Source organism: Colletotrichum tamarilloi (genome assembly GCF_030869305.1).
Source record: "Colletotrichum tamarilloi strain Tom-12 chromosome Unknown Scaffold_73.1, whole genome shotgun sequence".
NCBI lineage: Eukaryota > Fungi > Ascomycota > Sordariomycetes > Glomerellales > Glomerellaceae > Colletotrichum > Colletotrichum tamarilloi.
Genome location: NW_026849456.1, coordinates 49,195 through 73,615, shown reverse-complemented (window position 1 = coordinate 73,615; position 24,421 = coordinate 49,195). Strand labels below are relative to the sequence as shown.

Sequence of the window (24,421 nt, the reverse complement as noted above, 5' to 3'; positions counted from 1 at the left end):
ATTAGTCTAAAAAAATAATACCTCTTTATAAAAATAATAAGGGTAATTATACTAATATACTTATTCTTATTATCCTCTCTAACCTAAGCTCTAATTTAAGATTTTTAAAAATAAAAATACTACTATAACCTACGTACTCGTTCAGAACTACTATATTACCTATTTAAGATTTATAAATTTTAAATAAGTTAATAATCTAAGCTTTTATAAATTTTAAATAAATAAAGCTTCTTTTTATTATATATTTAAAATATATAAAGAGTAAATTATAATAACGTTTACTTAACTACCTCTTTTAATATAGTTATAATAATTTATTATTATTATAAACTACTTTTTATTAGCTCCGTTTTTTTTAAATACTAAGTTATATCGGCCGTTTATTTATATAATTCCCTATTATCCTCCCCTTATTAAAAACGCTAAACTAGCTCCTTATTTATTATTAAAATAAGCTTAATATCTAGCTTTAACTTAGTTAACTTATTTTTTTTATAAACTTAGCTAGTATCGACTTATTTTTATTTTTAAATAAGTAACTTCGCTTTTTATTATTTATACTTTAGTTATTATAAGTAATACGGGCTTAACTAGCTAACTAACCTTTTTTAAATAATACTAATTATAATAAAATAAGCTATATTTTATTTTTTAACTTATTATAAAAGGATATAATAATCTTAAGGTTAAGGATTTAGTAATATAAATTTAAAAAAAACGTTTTTTAAAAACGCTACTAAGGGTATACTTTTTACTTATTAAAAATAGCTAAATTTAATATTTTAAAATAGATCTTATAATAATATAAGATACTTAGCTTAATTAAAATAGTATAATTTAAATTATAAATTTAAAAAGGTTTAAAAATAGCCTCTTATTAAATAGTATTACTTTTTTTATAAGCTAGCCTTATATTCTAATTAAAATAAAATATTTTAAAAAAAGTATTATTTAAAGTTTATTTAAGTACTTAAAGCGAGTACTTATATACTCCTAGCTTATAAATACCTTATTTTTTATATAAGCTTAGTAAAAGTATAGCTCCTAATTACTAATTATATCCTATATAACGTCAATAAGCTAATATAAGTAATTAAAACTATTTAAAAAATAACCCTTAATATTATTATTACTTAATTTAATATTAGAGGTAATATAAGTACTAAAGTTCTAGTATTTTTAAATAAAATAACGGGCCTATTATACTTTTAAAAATAAGTATATTACGTAGAAGTACTAAAGGATTAGGCGTTAGTTATTAAACTCTTTATAGAGCTTAGTCTAGGCTTTTTTAAAAGTATACTTAGTCTTAGTAAAAATAATAAGCTTTTATATTATAAAGACTTTATAATATGTATAAGAGGGGGGCTTATTAATAAGCGTATTAATATAAGCCTTATCCTTATTACTTAGTATAACTATTACTTATATTAATAGCTAATATCCCTCGTTATTAAACTTATTACTATTATTATTATAGTTATAGTCCTTAACTTACTTCTATTTAATCCTAAGTATAACGTTAGAGTTAATATAATAAATATAGAGTTATTACTAAACGTCTAAGAACTACTTATTTAGTATAACTTTTATTTATTTATCGTAGTTTATAATAATAATAATAGAATAACGGACTAAGTATTAGTTTATAAGTTAGTAAATACTTATTAAAAAAAACTAAAAACCCTTTAGTTTTTTATTATTAATAAGGCCGAATGCGGTATTATAAATAGATTTAAAGTAGGTTTACTTAATAACTTAGAAAAGAAGGAGCTTAAAATAATTAGTATTATAAGTATTATTAAAACTAATTACTTTAAAGAATTACTTCTATATTTAAAAATAATAAAAAAAAGTCTAGATAAGGCTAATAAAGCGGTTTAGCTCGTTATTTACTTATTTTATTACGTATAAGATATCTTACTTATTAAATAACTTAATTAACGTTATAATTAGTAAGTATTTAGCTAGTTTTTTTTAGTTTATATAAGCCCTAGTATTATAAATATCTCGTTAAGTAAATAAGGACTTTAGGAACTATTCTTAAATAATAATACGTATATTGCGAGCCTAAATCCTAACTCGTTAGCTTATAATTTTAATAATATCCTTAACTACCTTAGTAAACTTACGATATAAAGGGTACGTAGAGGCTTTAAAACTAGGGCTATAATTATATTATTTATATTAGGGGTTTAGATAATAATATAATAACTACTTATCCTCTTCTTAAGCCTCGGTAATAATTTATTATTTATAACCGTATTTATAAAACTTATATTATTAAATATTAGTACTTTATATAAGCCTAGGCTTACTAAACTAATTATATTAAAAAATATATTAAATAATTCGGCCTTAAGCTTTATACTTATTCCGCTTTATAATATTAAATTTATTAGCTTTTATAAAATTATTAACTTAGTTAAAAAGGGTATTATAAGTTTATTTTAAATTATTAAGAATTAATAAGTTCGGGATTTAAGTTATAAAAAAAAAAAAGGATCGGTTATTTAGAATATAATAAGAGGTTATAATTTAAAAAGACGCTTCGCTTTAAATAAAAGATAATTATAGGGGTAAATAGGGTAGTAAGTTAACTTAGGGACCCTATATTTATTATTATTAATAAATATATTCTTATTATTAAAATAGTATTATTATTAACTATTAATTAGTTTTAATAACTTATTTAATAAGCTAAAAAGTACTACTAAATTATTTTATTATAAAATAAAAAGGTTATTAGGACTATTCGTTAGGGAAAAAGGGGTTATACTTTAAAAAAAGTCGTAAGAGGGTAGTTTACTAGGTTTTCGTTATTCCTTTAGAAAAATAATAAGTAAAATATAATATAAGCTCTATATTAAAATAATTATTTATAAAAAGTTATATATTTTATAATATACTAGCTAAGAGCTTAGTAATAAGGTCGTACTACTTTTTAAAATTATTAATTCTATAGAATTAGTTAATACTAAGGTAATTACTTTTTAAAAAGGGAGATAATAATAGTTAGCTAGATAATAATAAGAGGCCGTAATTAATTAATAATCGTTTTTATAAAGGGGGAAGTTTTTTAGTAGGAGTATTATTTTAAAATTAGTTTTAAAAAACGTCTTTAACTCTAATTATAAAAGCTATTATAAATAAATATTATAAATTAAATTTCGAGGCTTAATAATATAACTTAAGTATAAAAAGAGTAAAAGAATAATAAAGGCTTAGGATATTTTATAAGTATTTAGTAAAATCTAATTATATTAATAAATTTTTTTAAACTAATTAAAAAATAGAATAGCGACGCTAGTATAAGAGCGACGCTAATATATTAATTTATAATACCGGTATATTAATTCCTTTTATTATAAGCTAGGTTAGTTATTAAAATTTATTATAAAAAGAAGAAAAACTAAGTTTTAATAATATTCGGGGGAGAGTAGTACGCTAAGTAATCTATATTCTTTTTAAAAAACGGCATATAAAATAAAATATAAGTTATTAAGACTTTTTATTAAAAGGGGGGGGACTACGTACTAATAAAAATTAAAAAATAATAAAAAGTTAAAAAATATTAGTTTTATTAAGGAATTTCTAATTAAAATAAAAGGTTAGTTCTATTCTAATATATTAATATAAATAGTAAAATAATAATCGCGTTTCTTATAATAGCTCGGGTAAAATATCGTTTATTAAATTATTATATATATAAGCATCGCTAATTTTATAAAACTAGCTAATACTAATATAGCTTCTATTTAAAATAAAAAATAATAATATATTATTATTATTAAAGCGTTAGCGTTTTATAAAACGGCTTTAATTATTTAGGCTATTAAATTAAGCTCGGTAACGTAAGCTCGGTACGTAAGCTATTAAAAAAGCTATTTTATAATATATAAACTAATATAGCTTTAAAAAAAAGAGGATATAAAACGCGTTAATTATAACTTCGTAATAAAGCTCCCTTAAAATATAATTATATAAAAGAAATTATAAAAAGGGATAAGTACTTTAAAAAAAAGTAATAAAATCTAAGTATATTAATAATAAATTTTTAAACTAATTAGAGGTAGAGAATATTATACGTCCCTAAGAGCTATATATCTGTATTAATTCGTTATGCATCCCTATTAATTCTTATTATAAAGTATATTAAGTTCTATTTTATATTATTATTAAGTATTAATATAAGCTTTTATAATAACTCTTTAAAAAAAATATATATATCGTTCTTATTAGTTTTATTATTAGTTTTAAAAAAAGCTTTATATCGTTAAAATAATAAGTAAATAAATTTAATAACGTTTTAAAATTTATTAATAAGGCTCCTTATATATTAGAAATTAAAATCTTTTTAAAGTTACTTAATATTAATTAATATATCTAATTCTTATTTAAATACTTCTTTATTATTACTAAATAAAAAGACCTTATTAACGAGGTTAAGAATATAACCGTAGTACTTTATTTTCTAATTAAAAATATCTTTTTAAATATAAGTATAAGATAATATAGGATATAAATAACCTAAATAAGTATCGTTATTTAAAATATTATTATAAATAATTACTCTAACTTAGTTACTTAATTCCTAGTTATCTATTATTAATTTTATAATTTAAATAATATTAGCCTTATTATAAGTATTATATTATTATTATAAAATAATAAGGTATTATATTTATTATTTAATATAATTTAAAAAATAAATAAAAACGGTAATAATAATATTCTATATTAATAAGGTTTATAAATAAAATAATAAGTAGACTTTTATTATTAACCTTTAGATCTCTACCCTAATTATATTTTTCTTTTTAATAAAAATCTTACTTAGCTCCTTTTTTATATTTTTATATAATAATAAGAGTTCGTTAATAATACTATAATTTAATTAATAAAAAAGGGCTTAGAAATAAAAATTATAAAAAACTATAAATAGGCTATTATTATTAATAATATACCTAATTACTAATTTTTTAATTCTCGTTACTTAGCTTTTTATAATAATACTAAAAATAAGTTTCTATTTTTTTAATATAAAGTTATATTTAAAATATTTTAATAAATATAATAACTCGCTAGAACTTAGATTTATTACTTAGTATTTTAATTTTAAATAAGCCGTTACTAAGCTTATAATTACTATTTTAAAATAAGTAATAATACTTATTTCGTTATAATAATAATAAAATTAAAAAACTTTACTTTAACTATTTTTATTATAAATTTCTTAAATAAAAACCCTCTTTAAATAAATCTACGACTTTTTTAACTTTATACTCTTTTATAATATTAAATCGTTATTAATAAAAGTCCTCTTTTTTTAAATTATTTTTAAAAAAGTAAAGAGGTTATTATAATTATTAAAATTAGTTAATAATACAAAGCTAGCGTTAATTAGGGTTTATAATTATAAAATAATCCGAAATAATAGTTACGTATTAAAAATCGTATAACTTATTATTAATTAATTAATTATAATATAATAAATTAATTAATATATAATTTAATTAATTTTAATAATAATTATAATAATTATAAAGGGTTAAAAATAGTAGTATATAATTTCGTTAGTTTTATTAATATTAAAAAAAGAGGGTGCTAAAGGTTTTTTAAATTTTTATATATAATAAGATATTAAATTTAAAGCTCTATAATACTTAAGCTTTTTTCTTTTTATAATAATTATTAATAATTTATTTAATTAAATAATATAATACCGAACTTATAATTATAAATAAGGAGTCATAAGATCGAATCCTGCTTTAAGTATTTATATTTTTAATTATAAACTTTTATAAAATATAGTTAAGAATATTAATTTTTAATTAGCCCGGCCCCGGACTTTCTTTTTTTTAAATAACCTTATATTTAATTAAATATATTAAATATAGGGCCTTATAATATTTAATTATTTAACTTGCTAAAATTCTTATATTTAACTATTTATTTAACTTATTTATTTAATTAATTTAAATAGGTATAAGCGCTGACGGAAGCGCGATTGTAGCGGTGAAAATGTAACTCCGAAATATCATCTTAGCCGAAAATAACTGCAATATGTTCAATGTTAAAAAGACAGCAACCATAGGTCAACAGTCGGAGTGGTGATTTACTTCTATTTATGTTCGATTCAACATCGCGCTATTATCATGGAGTTGAAGGCAATGAGAGTCGTGACGGCCTTGCCATATCGCCCGAGGCCGATGCTACTTTGAAACTAACATGGAAACACTCTTTACTAGTCTTGGCGCTGCTATCCACTGCATTTAGGCTTGAGCTAATACTACATCATATTCCATGAAAAGCCTAGTCTTCTCGCCTGGCAATACTTGCAAGGATCATGAATTCTTCACTAAAGACGCTCTTTCAGATCTAATTGGGCTTATTCACCGGCAATTGGTCCTGAACATCGGACCAACAATGTCGCCGAAAACGCCATCACGTATCATAATACTCCTCTCATAACCCCTTTCCTTAAGTTGAAATGAGTAGCTACTCATGGGCAAGCTTTCCCTTTGACATCGCCAAAGTGTGATTTTCGTCGATGGCCCTCGTTACCCGCTCATCCATCCAATTCTATCAAGAAGAGTATGTCTTTTCCTAGGCTTGTTACTCCTAGTCTTGGAGCTCCTTCTGACTAATTGAGTAAGGTCATTCACAGGCTATCTCCCTCAAATTCCGAGAGCCCGAAGCCGCCTAATTGACGTCTGACGGAAGAGGGACGATGTCATGGAAACTTCTGCGTAGGTAGTCGTAGGACCGGCTCAAAGTATCGTGTACCAGCGCAGGTGTTCCCGCAAAGATGCTGGAGTTGCATGCCCTGTCTCTTGTATCGGGTAGCGACCAGGTAGGTAAGTAAAGTCGTACGCGGTACGAGCCTGCCAGATACAATTTTCAGCAGCACGGCAAATTCGCCGAAGCCGCCTGTCTCGAAGATGACAATAGTCCCCGGTGCGTTTAACTAGCAAGATTAATGTCTGATCCAATATAGCTTCACGCCTCTTGCTTGAGCATCTGGGCCGTAACGGAACTGCCGCAAGAGTCAAAAAGAACCAAAACGCCAAACTCCCCTGATACAGGACAATAGCATGTCCGCGAGCACCTGGACCCTCAATCGCTCGACGAACACTTCCACTACCACCACCATTGTTGTTATTCGCAGCATCGTACGAGCCACGCCCGGAACCGGCCCATCTAGCGCCATGGAACTGCCATACACACTTAGCGTAGGCACTGTTCTGATAGTGTAGGAGGCGGGTGTAGTTTCGGCGAGTGTTGCCACGAGCAGACTTTTGCGGGCGGTCTCGTACGACACGTCCTCGAGACTGAACAAACACAGCTCTGAAGTATCCCTCTCTGCGGATGATACGGGCCAAGAAAAGTGAGACCTCCTCGACAGGGGAGAGACACGCTATCCTCTATGTGCGCAGCCACACCAGGGCTGATACGACAACTTTGCTTTTAGGGCTAAAATGCCGACATTCGACAGCCTGAACGATCTTGTCTTGAAGCTATATCATGTGGAATCTGGGCCACACATGACCGTCTCATCCATTCTTAGCCCGACAGCAATGGATGACTCTATCGGGACAGATGACCAAGGGTAAGAATGGCTTTGGGGTCCATAAACAAGACGGTAGGGTGATGAATATCGCGGGAGCCTTCCTGACGTTACTAGGTTTGAGGGCGCGACGAGTGAGAAGGATATTAACAATAGAAAAGAAACCCTTAAAGTCTGTGAGTTCGTGATCGACTTTATCAATAGAAGTGATTGAATTGTTCGCAATATCGACGAAGATCTCGAACTTCTCCTGATCCTCAACATCGAAATACCAACGGAAATCAAAGCCCTGGAGGGGTAATGCTTGGGTACACAGCAGAGAGGCCCGGGGTCAACCGCACAGGTCGATTAGTTTCTATTACATCTTCTCCGGTACTTCGACGAGCCCCCTTTCTTTGCCTCGGAGACAGCCTATCTTTTTCTGTAGCTTTTCTGAATCGCAAGCTAGGTGCTGCAAGTATTCATGGAAAGGTCCAATAACTCAACATGTGAGAAATATAGCGGAGGAAAAGCACGTCTTCTTAGGGAGAACCACAAAAAACGTCTCGATATCCATCAGGCTGCAATCCGCCTCAAGCTGATTAGTTCTCTACCACTACACGACCAGTACTTGCTGGGGATTCCGGAGCTCAGACTTACTGGCCGATTTGCTGAGCGTGGGCCCGTCGCTTCTGGCAAGTTCGGCAGCTTCCTGTGATCATTTTGAGAAAACACTTGATATCGGGGTCAGTAAAGCGCTCAAATCGTTGCGTAACCTCCAGTCATTGAAGGTGATCGACTTATATGCAATCGTGAGCTGGGAAGTAGAGCTCAACAGGGAGCACGGCCGCCAGAGTTTGTGGGCTGATTCACTTGATGAAAGAACCGAAGAACCTTCATCTGTCGAATTTCGTATCTAGCCAGCGAACAGTAGGTGGTCAAGTTGCCCCACCGCCCGCACCCGGGCGTCGCCGTGGGCCCGGTTTTGGAAAGTAAGAGAGAGGGTAATTACGATGAAAAAGACTATAGCTTGACGGAAGACTACTCTGGCTTTTGATATAAGATAGTCTACTCTGTGGCTCTCCTCTATTCTTTAGTGGGGTTGAACACTATCGGCGGGGAGGCTAGACAACTGTTCAATTGCTTCGTGAGAGTTGGCCGCGGTGACCTCAGTCTCGGGAGCGATCAGGTCGCTGTCTAGATGGCCATCTGCGGTTGGTGCTTGACCTATGAAGTCCTCGTACGACTTGTATGATTGCAGCGATACGACAAAGCCTGCGGAATTGGGATCATGGCGTCCCCAAGCTCGGGTATGATCAAGACTCTTTGTTGGGCATGCGTTGGTTCCTGCCTCACATGACCATGTCCGATTCTCTGCACCTGGTCTACAAAGCCCCGAGATTCAATCTACGGTGATTGCAGTGAACTTATTATGGGTATTCTCAACAAGGAAGCATAGTTTTTGAGAGAACATCCAATGTACTTACGAGATCCGGTTCTCGACATAACTGACTCCTCGAACCCTGTTGGTTACTCGAGAGGCGGCCAAGTTCTCTCAAAAACATTGAGTTATTCCCTTGAGCGTCTCATACACGCCAGAGGGAGAGTTCGAAAAGCTATCCCGGGGGAAGAAGATTCTACCGGCGGTGTAGTTCGGTTTCGGGGATTGATGAACGCCCCTATTCCAAAAGTTCTAGTCGGGTCATGATGGAATGGAATAACACATCTTGAATGCAATGAATACAAGCGTGTAAAATCTAGGTCAAATTGGAGGAAATAAAATCGGAAGAAATGTTGAAAGCAATGGAAAAAGGGGCGATTGTCATATTGAAGAGAAGAGAAGTGTCAATACAGAAAGCAACTGACAAAACAAAGTTCAAAACAAATCAAGAGCCATGAATGCTCAGCAGCTATCAAGGAACCAAGGATACCGGAGAAACAAAATCAAGACCATGTGCAGATGAAGCAAAAGTCTCGATATCGTGTCCCTGCCAGCATCCAAGAACAGAAGCAAACCACTGTGTCTCTGTGCCCCACATACGCCACATCTTCGCAATCTTCAGAAGTCGTCCCCAAATACAGCAAAAGCCAAAGATCTTAGCTACTGCATAATTTGACTCCCGGTGGCACAAATCCCGCCAATGCCAACCAGCAATCAAGCAATCTGGAACGTCTTCGCATTCCATCCAAAAGCCTTCGTCAACCTATGAGCCATCTTACGCGACCGGTACCCCTCGACCCTCGACGACGCGCTGCCGTGCGTGATGTGGAACTGAATCGACTGCTTCCATCTCGAAGTGCCATCTTCCCGCGGCAAGGGTACGAAGGCGATTGCGGAGCCCTTTTTCTTGTCGGCGGTGAAGCCTACTTCAGCCATGGCGGCTATGAACTCGGGCCAGGTGAGGGATCCCTGGTGGAGGGACTTGTCGAACATTGTTGCCATGACGGTTGCTGTCCGGGCGCTGACGTAGATGACTTCTTGGGGAGGAGTCGAGGGTCCGTCTTCGGTGTCGGGTTTGTCGAGGAGGCTGGCGTCTTGGTTGCGGGGGCCTTCCACGATCTCCTGTTCGTCCTCGTTAGGACGCTGGTTCTCATTCTGCTCGTCATCATCTCCATTATGCTCCTCATGCTCTTGATCATCTTCGTGAAGAGATTCGCCGGAGCTAGCCTCGGTTGGCGTAGTTACAGCACCAGAAACCCTGCCTGAGGCCTCGGGGTAGTTGGCCCAGGGATCAGAAGCCTGCGGCTCAGCGTCAGCAAGTACAGACTCAGAGTCGCCCGGGTCCTGCGAAGCGTTGAAGGAGACACCGTCGCCGGGAAGATCGAGCTCAGGCTCATTCAAGGAGAGCGATCCGGTCACGGAAGTCGCGAGCTCATCCCACGAGGAATCCCCATCAGGCTTTGACAGCCACGGGGTATTCAGATCGTTGACCCATGCATCGTGACCCTCCTCAAGCTCCGGCAGGACATCAGACTTCTCTACGACTTTCTCCGGCTTCTTCTTTTTCGGCTTTCTCTTCTTCTTCTTGGCAGGCTCAGCCGACTTCTCCGACTCACATTGACACGACTTGGGGAAGCAGACGTCAAAGTTGACTCTGCTGCTCTCGTAGTGTCCGAGATCCGGAAAGTTGTCGACACAGCTCTGCACCAGGTTCCAGTAGTGGTTTGCAAGAGAGGTGCCCAGCTTCTCCTCAATCGCATTGGCGACCTTGTCCTTTGCCGCGGAAGTGACGAGAGGCTCAGCTAGCCGGTCAATGTCGGGCGCGATCCTGCGGAGGTCCAGGTTCCTCTTGACGGTGGCGAGCTCGACCTCCAGCTGCTTGACGCGTGAGATGTACAGCTGCCCTTTCGTATCGCTCACGGGCGGGAGGCACAGTTGTTTGTCCAGATCAGAGATGAAGCTCACGAGCAGATTGAGGTTAGAGAAGTTGATGCTCGTGTGGAACTCTGAGAACTCAACGCCCTCTGGGACCATGGTTGCAACTCCTGGGACTTTGTTCTTGTAGTATGGTGCCAGCTTCCTGAGCCAGAAGCTGGCGTGTCTGTGAGTCAATCCTGGCTTGCAAAGCTGCATACCGTAGTATATCTTGCGATTCTTGCTGTCAATTACTCGATCCTTGACGACTACAACTTCGCTGCCCAAGTGATCGTAAGTGTTTGGGACACGCTTGAAGTACTTTTCTGCTTTGCCGCACTGGAGCCATCGTTTGACGCACTCCAGCAACTTCAGGAACTTGAGGTGAAGGACGTTTGATAGCTCCTGCAGCAGGAAGTCGCGTCGTTTGGCCGTCTTTCGCGAGTTGTCCATTATGTGGATTGAACACAGAAGGACGCGAATGTAGTAAGATGTGTTGGAATCCTTCTCAGCAGCGTAGTAGGGATCGAAGATGCAGGCCCCGATGTATCTGTCAAGGTCTCCCACGCTGAGTATGTGTCCGCTGGCGTCTGGGACTCTCTCTGGGAGGCTGAGCCACTAGTTCGTAGCCTCCATCAGGAGAATATCAGGCTTTGTCAGAAGTTTCTGCGACCAGAGAATTGTCTCATCCTCCTCAGCTTTGATGAAGTTGATGAAGGGCCGGAGGCCGGAGTCACTAGTGAGTGTGAGCTGAGGAAGAACCTCGTTCCCATGAACCTCTCCTATGTCGTGTTCGTGACATGTGCAGTTTGGGTGTTTGCGATCGGTGGCCAGGACTGTGAGGATGGTGACGAGCGCTCGATGAAGAATCTCTACCCAGAACATCTGTCTCGCGACAATCAGCTCACCAACAGGACCGGGTACCCACAGATGGCGATCCGTTCTGACGCCGGCTATGGCTTCCCAGTAGGCAACGATGTCGGCAGTGCGAGGGTACTCTTCACAGTCCTCAAATACCATGACGTCGCCGTCAAAGTGTTCAAGACACGGGATGAGATGTTCAGCGAATCTTGCGCAGGTGAAGACGCAGTCGCCTTGTGTGCCATTTGGGCCAATGGTGAATTGGCGGGTGAGAGATTGTGTGGCGCGATGTTCAAGAACGTCGAGGAAGACATTGTTGTCTGAATTGGTGATGTCTTCATGATTCCACTCAGGTCCGAGAAAATGAGAAAATCCGGCGCCAGGGGATTGGACGGATCTCAGAACGGGGCACATGGAGCTGTTCCTCAACACGACCTCTCGTCCCGGTCGGTCAAGTCCCTTCCAGTAGGCGACCACGGTCTCACCATGAGCCTCGTACAGTCGGGCTAGCTCACGATGAGTCTGCGTCAGAAGGCTGTTGGGAAACTTCTTGGTCGGGAGGACTGAGCAAATGTGATTTTTTTCCGGTTCCTTAAGTTGATCCATGATTGCTGCCATTTGATCCATGGGAGCGAGTAACGAGAAGGCCATGTCGCGATGAGTTCGAGTAACGAGGGTGAGAGCGACGCGGCGCGGTTCATGATATTTCACTCGCGACTCAAGTGGGAGACCAAAAAAAGGATGTAGCGGTCAGAAAATTCGTAGTGCGGCGAGTGAAAGAAGGAAGGAAGCATTTGCAAACGGAAGGCGGGGCATCTGATTGGATATTCGAGTTGGAGGCGCGGGAGCAGACATGTTGACCTGAATATTCATCCGATGCCCTCTGGCTCGGATAAACTTTCCACCTGAAGGAATCAAGAAAGGTGACGTCCAAGTCAAAACGCCAATGATGTATGCATGGGAATTTCTTATTTGGACGTCTCTATCCGCGCGGGTAGAGATGACTGGGGGATAGAAGCAGCTATGGATGAGAGACGATCTCAGGGGTAGTTTGTAGGTGCCCCTATCTGGGTTCCCAAAAGCTTGATGACCTTGAATGTTAATGACCTGGAAGCTTGAGAGTATGAGAATGTGAGGTTAAGAGCACATGGGAGAAATGTTGTGGCTCAATATATACTTGGCTGTTCTTGTCGAGAGACTGATGACCAGAGTTGTCTAAGAACAGAAGCTACTGTAACAGCAGAATAAGGTGTTTGCAGCAATGGAATATAAGTTACTGGCATGGCAGCGAAATGCCTTGTGATGTCTGCGATATTCTCACCCAAACAAGTTGCATTGGGAGCTTTGAGCTGGGAGTCTGGGATGACTGCGTACGTGGCATGTTTTAACAACAACTCATCTATAGCAGACTTGCATGATTGTCATTTGGTTTGTCTAGGAGATAGCCAGCCCTCCACTCACTATATCTCGATCAATCAATAAACCAAGTTTCTGGTTCTTGCTTTTCCAGTAACCAACCAAAGGCTAAATTGGGGTGAGTTTCGAGTGAAGTGATGCAATGACAACGCCAACAGCATCAGCTTCCAAGAAACAAAAACACAATGAACAATGAAACCATATTTGCCATGAAACCAATCTTTGATATACCATATTGTACGTTGCTCCCGTCATTACATCAATGCCATCACCCAAACATGACAGCCCCTTTGTCCTCCATCCCAGAAAACCCCCCCATCCATAAGAATATTAACACAAAAGAAGTTGCGAGCAAAAAGGGCCTCTCTCTAAAGCCGCTCTATCCACCCAAACAACACACAATCTATCGTCCCCAGCCTCCCAAACACATCTACCTCCCAAACAAACTGAACCTCAGCTTCCCCTTTTTTGGGCCCGAGCTGTGCCCGCTCATCGGCCGATCATCATAGCTCATAATACTCGACGCCGGTCTCGGCACCGTCCTGGGCGGACTATTCTGATACATCTGCTGCTGACTCTGCTGCTGCTGCATCATCTGCTGCTGCTGCTGTACCTGCTGAGGCGGCGCATAATCACCGCGCAGCGCACGCTCGACATCGAGGTGCTGCCTCTCGTACTCATCGTGCTTAGTCTTCGCATCGACGAATCTTTGCTCGGCTAGACGGCGGCGCTCCTGCAGGAGGCGAAGCTCCTCGTCGTACTGCGCCATCTGACCCTGAGCTTCGTCCATGAGGCGGTGGTACTCGAGCATCTTGCGCTGGAGGGGCTCGAGGACGGATTTGGAGATGCTGGGGCTGTTGACGCGGCTGATGTCGCTGAGGGTGCTCTCGTTCACGGCTGGCGGGGAAGGAGGGCGAAGACCGCCTGCCGGGTTGGGGATGTGCTGCTCTCGCTGTTGCTGCTGTAGCTGCTGGGACGGGAGTCTATCTCTGGGAGAGTGCTGGCTTTCGGGCGGGCCGCGCGGGGACGCGCCGCCGCTCATTTGGGGCGGGTCCGGGGCTCCCGGGGCGCGGCTGCCGGTGGAGGATTGCCGGCGGGCGTGGCGCTCTGTGCGGCGGCGGGAGTAGCCGCCTGCTCCTGCGGCGTCCTTGGACGGGCTCCATTCGTCGGGGTTCTCGCCCATGTAGGGCGGCAGCTGGGAGTTGACTGGCGGGGGCTGGGAGCGGCGGTTCTGGGATGCGTTTGCGGCGGCGGGGGGTGCGCGAGGGCCTGCGGCGCGGGGTTGGCCTCCGTTGCGGCCGTTTGTTGGGATTACGCGCTGCTGCATTGCGGTCAGATGGCTTTTTCGGTGACGATGCGGGTTGTGTATGTGCATGTGTGTTTGTGCGTTGTGTTATGTGATTTTGTGTGTAGTGTGTTGGGTGTTGGGGGGAGGGCGGTCTCAAAAGCCGCCCTTGAGTGAGATGAGTTGGAGATTGTGAGTTTGGGTAGTGAGTGAGTGAGTAAGATGAAGTGAGGTGAGCTAAGTTGGGTGAAGTGAGTTCTTGAGTGCTGGGGTGAGAGAGAGATAAGGGGGTGGGTGGTTGAGGTGTATTGGAATTGAGCGTGGCTGGTGCGTGTCTCGCCGAGCCATTGCTTTTTTTTCTTCTACTACTCTCACTCTCCGATCGATCCCTCATCTCAAAAATTCCCCTAATTGAACTTTACGTCTGTAAACTCACCTGTTGATGGGGCGCCTGCGCGAGCACGGCATCATGCAGCGCAGCGTCAGAGCTAGCCCGCGGATCCTCACCGCCGCTGGGCCCGGTAGTGAAGCGAGAATCGTCGTCGAGGGAAGGGGAACGCGGTCTTCGATACCGGCCGTTCCTGCCGCCCTCACCGCGGGATTGACGCTGCTGAGAAGAGGACGGGTCGCTGTGGTGGCCGCTGTTGTTGTCGTACTGCTGGCCGTACTCGACAAAGTCGCCGGGGAAGTGGATGGGCGGCGAGCCCTGTGTGTGTTGCTGCTGCTGGAGTCCCATGGCCATAATGGCAAACGAGACGGGGTCGATGTCTCTTGCGGCGGCGGCGGGGTGGTGGTGGTGTTGGGGCAGAATGGTTGTGAGTTTGGTGGTGGTGATGTTGGTGAGGTGCGGATAGAGTTGACGTTTGGTTTTTAGTGTTTTGACAGGTTTGACGTGAAGTGAGATTGATCCTGAAAAGACAACTCAAGATGGACTAGGTAAGATAGGCCGGGAGTGACCGTTGAGAACCGTTGGATTGAGGGGCTTGTCTTGTCTCTCTCTGTATGTCTGTGTCTGGTGCCTGTGTCTCAACTCAGACGATGTCAACACACAGAAGAAAAAGAAGCGTGGTTGCAAGATCTCGCCAGGCGCGGAAGCTAACGGAAGAAGGGAAAAGGATGATACTATCCGAACTCAAAAGCAAAAAGAGGAACAGACAATGTACCCGAGCGAGAGAAAGAATTTGGGCTCTCGGACATTTCAGGGTTTGACAACTTGACTTTCGTAAAGATTCAAAGTGGCTGGGAAACGAGCACAGAGAGTACTCCGTACTTTCGTATGCACTAACAAATTCCCAACGTCCACTTAAATCGCACCACATTTAATTACGTGCAGCGCTGCTGTGGTGTCGTCCAGCTCGGCGGGGCAGCGCCCATCTTCTCGCGCCTTCAGGTCCCCCCGTGGGCCCCGTCGGGTGTCGACAATTCCAGTGGCTGGGGGGTTCCACTCAACCTTCAACTTTGCGGATACTCGCACATTCACCTGGCTGCGCCCAAACGTCGCCCAACCTCCACGATTGTCAACTTTGTCTGCCCACATCACCGATATCTGCGGCTCTCATACATTCTCGGATCCCGGGAAGCTCCAATCAGGCGGAATGGGTGGGATATACTCCGTATCCTCAACTCCAAGTTTCGCGAATCGCTGGGACTGGGTTCAACTTCCGGGGTGCCACGCCGAGTGGACGATGCTGCCCTGTTCCGTTTTTAGACGCCTGCACTCTTCAATCGACGAATCACCTGGGATGAAGAACATGTCGCCTTCGGTTTTGAAAGTCACCACTTACCCCTTTTACTCTTTCAGGGCCAACCTTGAATGCTTCATGACATGCTTTTGTCGCTCCTGAGTTCTCATGGGTCTCTGCACACCTGCTCCGGGGAAATTACCCCAGCCATTCCATTAAACCATGGCGTCCTGGCAGCAAACGTCCTGCAAGTCACAGGTGAACATGGAGTGGCTGACAAGTGAAAAGTGGACTGGTACGAAGCTAGGATCTTGATCCCACAACACTGTATCCAAGGTCCGGAACAGAGACGGACACTCGGTAGACAAGGGCCGGCTCTCTTTCCGCCGCTTGTTCACGCAAACCCGTGACCGGTGCCGAGGGCCGACTATCTCCGTGCAATACCCACAATTGACCGGCCGACGTTGTGGAGACGCTGCGGTTTCATCGCACCGATGTGAGGTTCAGACACCCCCGACGTCTTCTCCAACCGCTCTGAAGTTCACTCTCCACATAACAGAGGGATCTCGGCTTACGCTTATACTGCTTATCGCCATCGTACTCATAAACATGCCCCTCAAACTCGAACGTCGTGGTTCGATCCTCTTCCAGTGACTTCAGGAAGTTAATCAAATCCATGTTTCCGCTCATAGCAGCACATACAACGGCGATTCGATAACTGCCAGCCCGTCGAAAATCGGCCATTGCACCTATAGCCAACAAACACTTTACCATACCTAAGTGGCCCCCGAGGCAAGCAAGCTCGAGCGGCGTCTGAGTATCTCTAGCCCTCGGACAATGTTTTGCGCCCTCCTTTACCAAGAGCTTCACCGTTTCGATGTGACCCTCGCCCGCCGCCCACATCAGAGGCGTCCGCGAAAAGAGCTTGTATCTGCTTTCCAGTTTAGTCTTGTTACCATTGGCACCACGAAGATGCGCTTTGACTCGCGAAGTTATCCCCGACCGGGCAGCGTCAAAGATGTCCCGGCAGTGGCGATCTCCTGCAATTCTGATGATTATGGAGACCAGCTTGTCTTGTTCATCCGGAAGACAATCCTGCCACTCCTTCCCAGGACCAAGGCACATGGTTGCCAACCCATCAGTAGACAGCCCCCGTCCAAGGCAAATGCGAACGCATTCACGATCGCCGCCGTATCCAGCAGCCCAAAGGACGCTCCCATATTGCCCACTAGCGACGTTCGGGTTCGCACCCCTCTGCAGCAAGAGTTGAAATGCGCTCAAATTCCCCGAAGCACCTGCAGCATGAAGAGGTGTTCCAACTTTACCTTTACCGAAGTTGATGTCGGCACCATATGTTAACAGAAGCTCGATGCATGCCAAGTTACCTGCATATGCTGCACATTGAAGTGGTGTGGCCAGGCCAGCGACTTTGTTACAGCTGCGATCAGCCTCGATATCGGGCGATATGTTACGCGGCGTCTTCCGCAATATTACTTCCAACACATCTGGGTCACCCTCCATAGCTGCGCATTGCAAGAGACTGCCGGATCTTCTGCTGACGGGATAGAGACTTGCGCCGCGGTCAATCAGCCACTCCATCGTCACCGGATCCTTAGCTTTGTAAGCGCAAAACATGGCTGGGGTGTCGCCAAACAAGTCGGAGGCGTCAATATTCCCACCATTGTTTAGGATTAGATCCATCGACTCCAGAGCCCGATGAAGAACTCCGTAGTGAAGAGGAGCGCGGCTCCCTTTACTGTGCCCATTAGGATCATGGCCAGCATCTAGAAGACGCTGGACGACGCGCCACAGGTTCCATTGTATTGCGTGGTGGAGAGGTCGATCGATATAGTGTCCGTTGAGCAGTCGTTCCTTGGTGGCTGGTCGACCGTCGTCGACAAGCTTACTGCCGTCTCTGATGTGAATGTCCCACGCATAGCCCTCCACTGGTGTTGCAGGTCCATGGCAGCCTGCCACACGGTGCCAGTTTATGTAAGCACCATCCTTGTGATGCAACAATGCGAAAATCAAGTCGTCAAGACTGCCACGGTCGGACTCTGTATTCGCATCCCTCGCGTGATGGACCCAGTTTAGAGCAGAGTACAGCAAGAAGGGAACCTCTTCCAAAGTGTGTGGCCCGAAGCGGCTGACGTCGTTCTGATCCAACAGACACGCAACACCTTTGGCGGCCATGAAAAGGTGTCCCTGTCCAGGTGTTGTGTAGAATGCAGATGCCGGTCCATTACGCAGATGTTCAGAGACAAGATAGTCCTTCACCGAGGCATGCGCTAGCCGCATTTCTCGCTTCTTCGTTTCGCCTTCGCCGCTGGTGGAAATCGACACTATGCTCGAGCAAAGAGAAAGGAGCTGATTCAAGTAGACTGTATTTTTACTCTTCTTTGCTCGAGGGTAGTCTTTAATCGATATGCTGATGATATTCATGACTTCGCTGACCTGTAGAGGCCTTCGAGCAAAGGCCAATGCTACTAGGACGCCTCGAACTCGCGCCGCCGACTTGGCATCCATATTCATGAGGATTCTTTCATACGTCGATGGCAAGTCCGACGGCAAAGAGGCTAGGGTCTCGTCGACTTGTTCAGAATCAGTGCACTTTTCCAAAGAGTCTAGTTGGCAATGCACCCAACGAAACCTTGATCATCCCAGGTTAGCTGCTTGTCTTCTGGTAAGCAATAAAGGAAAGAAGGAAGGATAACCTACATTCCACCGGCCATTTCGATTAGCTGGGTTTCCACTTTAGCTCTATCTTCCCCTGTCCACTCCTTCATTTCTTCCGAGTGGTGAATTCTTTGTCGAACATAGGCTGCAATATCCTGATCAACATGGGCGCCGCACAATGATAACTCTGTTGAGGAAGCTGACAGGACCTTTTCAATCTGCTGTTCTCGGCGGCTCAGGAGGACTAGGTGAAGATTGCGCACCGACTGCAGCTCTTTGAAGATGTCCAGCAACTTTTTACGTTCCGAGCACTCGTCTAACGCATCGACTACAAGGAATACTCGATGAAAACACCCCATAGTGGCTACTGTCGCTTCTAAGAACTCTTCAAGCCCTGGCTGTTGATCTTGGGCTTCCGGAAATCGATTGCGGAAACCGAGAAGAATATCAAAGGCCGCAGGTTTCTTTGCAGCAAGTTGAGCGATGCATGTACGTAGAAATGACTGGGCTTCTTGCTGCGACTCGTTGGAGAAATCGAAGTACGAGTAAACAACAGCTGACGTAGATGTTTGGGCTTCGCTTAGCAAAGATGTCACTATGGTCGAGCTTATGATGGTCTTTCCGGCTCCCGGCATGCCGGACAACCATAAAGTACCCGGGTTTTCCTTCCAGTGTTCGAATTCGGGCGTCTTCAATATCCATTCTCCTGTGCCTGGATGTCGCTTTTGTAGAGCATTTCTCAGGTTCTTCCACACGTCGGGTGGATTCAGCCATGCTAAAATGGCCTTATTCGACTCGGACTCGATGTATTGTCTCATGTAGGATTCATGCTCATTGAGCATGCGACGAATGTCCATTACGATAGCCCTAGTCCCGTCAGTCTTGCGGCCAGTGTCTGCTACATACTTAGATCTCACAATGACTGCGTCTCAACAGCAAGGCCTAGATGTGTCCTAGTTGAGACGATATTGGACAGAATTCGGTCAATCTTCCTCTTCCGGATTGGCCATGACGCTGACGGGATCTTTCCTAGGAGATTGGAGACTTCGATAACATCTTTTTGGCAACACGCCACAATGCTGTCTTCTCCTTCCAACATCTCCCGCAGAGCTTCTGCATGTCCAGACTTCGGTTTATCGGGATCGCTGTCTAGGACTACATCCAGTAGCTGCTGAAGGACGCGAACGAGGTCGCGCATCTCCCTCGCCAATCTTTTATGGGTGTCTTTGGCATCTCTGAAATCTGCGTAGATCTTGTATACTTGGATGGTGGTCTTGAGTGCCACATCGATCAGCTGCAAGATGGCAGCGGCCCCGCCGACTGCTTCCATGATGACTCCCTGAACTCGGGAAAATCGTCGACAAATTTGTATGAAGAACCCGGAGATGAGAGGGCAAGGGGCTTGTTTATATCGATTCAACCTGAATACAGCTCACTCTGGCTGCCTCGCTGCGCCCACCCATCCAATTTATGCGCACGCACCCGAACGGTGAGGAGGCAGCCGCAGAAAAGGCGACGTTCGGCTTGACGAAGTAGCCTGTAGGATTGCAACGACTCAGCGGCAAGAGTTACCCACTGTGCTGTTCCGCAGGGGCAACTGAGCCAATTCTATGCCGGCGAACTGAGGATTGTGCGGCAGTTATGTGGCTTATGGCAAGTGATTGCAGATTGGCGGGTCTGAGCCTTCTACCCCCTTGTCGTCGGTCGCCATAAGCCAGCGAAAGGAGAAACGGGCGTTGGCCAAGGATCACACGGCAGCCTGAGCTTCTTCCTTTGCCGCTGCGGGAGGATAGGTAGGCTGAACTCAATGTCGAAGCTGCACCATTAAATGAGGCGGTTCGAAGTATGGTGGTGCGCCGATCGTGGGGAATTGGCCGATTGTCCCCGCCTTTGCTCTTTGGGTATTAATCGGCAGCTCAGTTTGATGCAGAGACTGGAAGAGCCAATACGGCGGGAATGCAAACATGATGTTGAAGAAAAGCGAAACCAAGCCATTATTCTTGAAGCCAAAGAGGATGCTGCCTAGTACTGCAGGTAGTAAGGCGCTGCTGCCCTAGCGGCCGTGAAAGCCGCGTTTGTCGCCTCGAAAGATGGCTGTTCATGAGGAATTGGACGTGTTCGGGGTTGAAGCATAAGCCAAGATTTCACAGAAGATGGGCGTACGCGCAAAGATTCAACAAAGAAGTTAGAAGAAGAACAGCATTATTGAGGCACGAGAAGTCCTAGGGCAGGTTGCCTTCCATCTGACCTGACCATGATCCCACAGCTTCCTTCCCCAGATGCTTTCCCCTCCGGGCATGCCTTCCCGAATTTTAGACCCGACAGGAAGGATGGGTGGATAAATCACGTGCGCTAACCTTCTTCTGGAGTGCGTAAGTACGTAGTGACAGGGAACCTATGGAAGCCAACGGCCGAAGCCCCACCCTGATCCCACTGTCATCGCGTCGCGTAAGGCACCTTCCTTGAGGTTCCCGGTCGTAGTTTCCGCGCCAAACTTAATAGCTTGATCCTCTTACGTCAGCAGCACCGCCCGGATGGGAGCAGGAACGACAGTGGAGAGCACCCGCACCGCACCTGCACTCAACAGAGCAGAAACCAAAGGCCAAAGCTCCTCCCGCGACCGAAGCTGCCCAGCACCGCACGCCTCGTCTTCTTCTCATTTCACCTCAGAAAACGTCGCCGAGTCAATCACTCTGCCTTTAACACCGCGCAATTGGCTGCAACCTGTCCCCGTTCATCGTGCGCTTTTTTTTTGCGAATCAATTGGTTTTCCAATCCAGGAATCGTCATCGATATTGAACGATTTCGACTGGCGCAAGCCAAACGATCCACGCCATCCGAGCGCCCAAACGCCTCGCCCATCACCAGATATCATCTAGATTAGATTCCTCCATCATGGCTCGATTGGCTGAATCTCCTGCGCCGCCTAACGGCACTCAGTCGGTCAAGAAACCTCAGAGCACGAAGAACGGCGCATTTAACACCTTCCTCTCATCACCGGGCAAGCCCTCCGGCTCCCAGTCGCCGCACCCGAACAAGCGCATCAAGAGCCTCGCGCCCACTGGAACTCCCCGTTCGGATGCTTCGCGATCTCGTTCGCCGCCTTCGCAAAACCCATCTCCGCGCTTCCCCGTCAGCCCTTCGCCGCGCAAGGCTTTGAGCGATACCGCCGACGACGTGGATACTGCCGACCGTAGCACGCCTGCCGATACCGTTACTGCCGCTGCTCCCGCCGAGAACGATACCTCAGAGCCGACCTCGTCCACTGCCCCAGTTACTGCCATGGAGGCTACCCCTGACGCTGAAGCCTCCGGGTCTACACCGGAACCCAGTGCACCGCGGGCTGGCGTTGTGTCCTCTGTTCGCAAGACATTTTCCAACGTGGTCAACAATATAACTGGACAGCGCACTGGTACTACAACTGTCACAACAACTTTTGAACAGACCATCGTGAGCCGCAAGCGCAGTAGAGAGCCGAATGTAGAGGAAAGCCCCGCTCCTGCTGATAAGGAGGCCGATCAAGAGATTGAGGCTGCGAATGGCACTGAAGGCAACACCACTATCCAGCTCGGAAACCAGTTTGAAGCCGAAGTAGAGGCTGAGGAGATTCGCGCAAAGAGCCCCGTCAAGGAGGCAGTGCAAGGTATTCTACATGTCCTTTTTGACAGGGATCAGGGCTAACTGGCTGTAGTGGCTTCTCCTGCAGCAGAGGATGCCGAGATCAACGTTGCCACGTCCATTGATAACGCCGACACTGTTGAGGCTGCTCCTACGGAGAACCCGGCTACGAATGCGGCGGGCGACGAGGACGTAGAGATGGACGACCCAAAGAACGGCATGTTCGTATTTGACAAGATCCTTGGCCATCGCCGCGATCCTAACGACAAAACCCTTTTTCAAATGCACATCAACTGGAAGCACGACGATCCCACGTGGGAGACTGAACAGACTATTCACGAGGATGCCGAGGAAGCACTGTTTGCGTACTGGAACAGCCTCAAGGGTGGCAGGCTAGGTGCCATGGCCGACAAGAATCTCTGGCACGCTCTCCGAGTAGAAAAGCACAAGCAGAAGCCTTCTGGCGCAGTCCAGCTCTACGTTTGCTGGATTGGTTCCCCTGAGCGATCATGGGAGCCTGAGTCGCAAGTCGAGGTGTATGCCCGACAGCACGTCGAGAACTATTGGAAGTCCAAGGGTGGACGCGAGAAGTGCATCAAAGCTGTTGCCATGCCTGTCAAGAAGGGACGCGGTCGACCTCGCAAGAACAATGCTGCCGAGTCAGATGTCGAGGTTGAGGTCTTGAAAGAAGCTTCAAGGGAGCCTAAGCCCAGAGGCAGACCCGGACGCAAGCAGAAGCGTGACGACACCGCGGCTGAAGAGTCGCAGCCTGAGAAGTCTGAAGAAGCATCCGCTGCAGAGGATAAGCCCGAGCCTGCAGCCAAGGAGCAGTCTGAAGCAGACGAAGAGCCCCCCAAGAAGCGTGCTCGCGGCCGTCCTCGCAAGGTTAACGCATGAAGTTATGGCGACTTGGGCGAACCGGTGTAGTGACTTTGATGGCCGATCTTAGACATGATAAGCTCAACAGCATGATCGCGGTGAGAGCGACAGAGGCGAGACTTTTTGTCGAAAAAAGATGTCTGGAATAAGAGAGAGGTTTGCTGGGCAATTGCGAGGATTTATTATGTATTATACGCGGTTCCCATTTTGTGCTCGTAGCTATGACGGTTCTCAACAGGTATCAATAAGATGACTTGGCTTCAAAGTACGCGTCGATTCAACGCGATTTTTGCGACACGATATCTAGTGCTTGGCTAGGCGTAGGAGGGACGACAAGATCCTCTTCAGAAACCTAGAATGGTTTTCCCAGCACATCAATGAGCATCAAACCATTACATGATAGTAGACGAGGATTGTTGGTTTGTTGCGCCGGCTGTTTCGACATACATCCAAGACATGGCCTCGTCTGAATCAATTAACCGCGCAATTGTTCTTCCGCAGCAATCGTGATCGGTTGAAGAAAACGGAAGCGTTACCTACTTAGTTGGTTGTAGAGCGGACTGGGATGTATTCTTGTGATTATCATCGTTTAAGCGATTGAAAATCGGTTACTTGATCGTTTCACAACTATTTTGAAATCTGGTTTCCCGAGTGTTTTGTTTACTTAGTAGGTATCTTATATCTGACACACTCTTGACATACCCGTTCACTAAACACATTCTTTGAGAAGAAATTCCCAATTAATTGCATTCCATCATCTCAATACTGGGCGAATCAAATGGGAGAGTGACATGGCCCACGTAACCCGTCGCAACTCATCGACGTTCGTCAACGCGGCGAGAAGTTCTCTGCTAGGGATAACGATGGCATCAACGTCAAGATAGCTGTTAACGATACTGTCTCCAGGTACTTGGCGATAGATGCTCATCTTGAAATTCGTTACAGAGCTTTCGCATTATTCGGCGTCGGCAGAAGTGGCCTTGCTACCTACCAGACGACTCATCCAGCCGTAGTACAAGACGAATAAAATTGGAAGAGAGAAGTGTCCACGGATGGGATAACCTTATGAATTGTGGAATATCATTATGAAATAGATTGAA

General features: G+C 43.9%; 5 protein-coding genes across 5 annotated transcripts; 1 reads left to right on the top strand and 4 right to left on the bottom strand.

Moving 5' to 3' along the window:
* Positions 1-9,704: 9,704 nt before the first annotated feature.
* On the bottom strand, positions 9,705-11,357 carry CTAM01_12212 (uncharacterized protein; the record flags this gene model as incomplete). The annotated part of the gene is made up of 1 exon (XM_060528219.1): positions 9,705-11,357. One exon carries the CDS (start codon positions 11,355-11,357, stop codon positions 9,705-9,707), a length of 1,653 nt encoding a protein of 550 aa, XP_060377120.1.
* Positions 11,358-11,522: 165 nt separating this feature from the next.
* Positions 11,523-12,371, bottom strand: CTAM01_12211 (uncharacterized protein; the record flags this gene model as incomplete). The annotated part of the gene is made up of 1 exon (XM_060528218.1): positions 11,523-12,371. The coding sequence occupies one exon, from the start codon at positions 12,369-12,371 to the stop codon at positions 11,523-11,525; it is 849 nt and encodes a 282-aa protein (XP_060377119.1).
* A 1,240-nt stretch (positions 12,372-13,611) lies between these two features.
* CTAM01_12210 (uncharacterized protein) lies at positions 13,612-15,208 on the bottom strand (the record flags this gene model as incomplete). Its single annotated transcript, XM_060528217.1, has 2 exons — positions 13,612-14,502; positions 14,903-15,208. The coding sequence occupies 2 exons, from the start codon at positions 15,206-15,208 to the stop codon at positions 13,612-13,614; spliced, it is 1,197 nt and encodes a 398-aa protein (XP_060377118.1).
* Positions 15,209-16,631: 1,423 nt separating this feature from the next.
* CTAM01_12209 (pfs domain-containing protein) lies at positions 16,632-20,154 on the bottom strand (the record flags this gene model as incomplete). Its single annotated transcript, XM_060528216.1, has 3 exons — positions 16,632-18,798; positions 18,867-19,691; positions 19,742-20,154. 3 exons carry the CDS (start codon positions 20,152-20,154, stop codon positions 16,632-16,634), a joined length of 3,405 nt encoding a protein of 1,134 aa, XP_060377117.1.
* A 1,204-nt stretch (positions 20,155-21,358) lies between these two features.
* CTAM01_12208 (uncharacterized protein) lies at positions 21,359-23,339 on the top strand (the record flags this gene model as incomplete). Its single annotated transcript, XM_060528215.1, has 3 exons — positions 21,359-21,563; positions 21,709-22,467; positions 22,531-23,339. The coding sequence occupies 3 exons, from the start codon at positions 21,359-21,361 to the stop codon at positions 23,337-23,339; spliced, it is 1,773 nt and encodes a 590-aa protein (XP_060377116.1).
* Between the last annotated feature and the right edge of the window lie 1,082 nt (positions 23,340-24,421).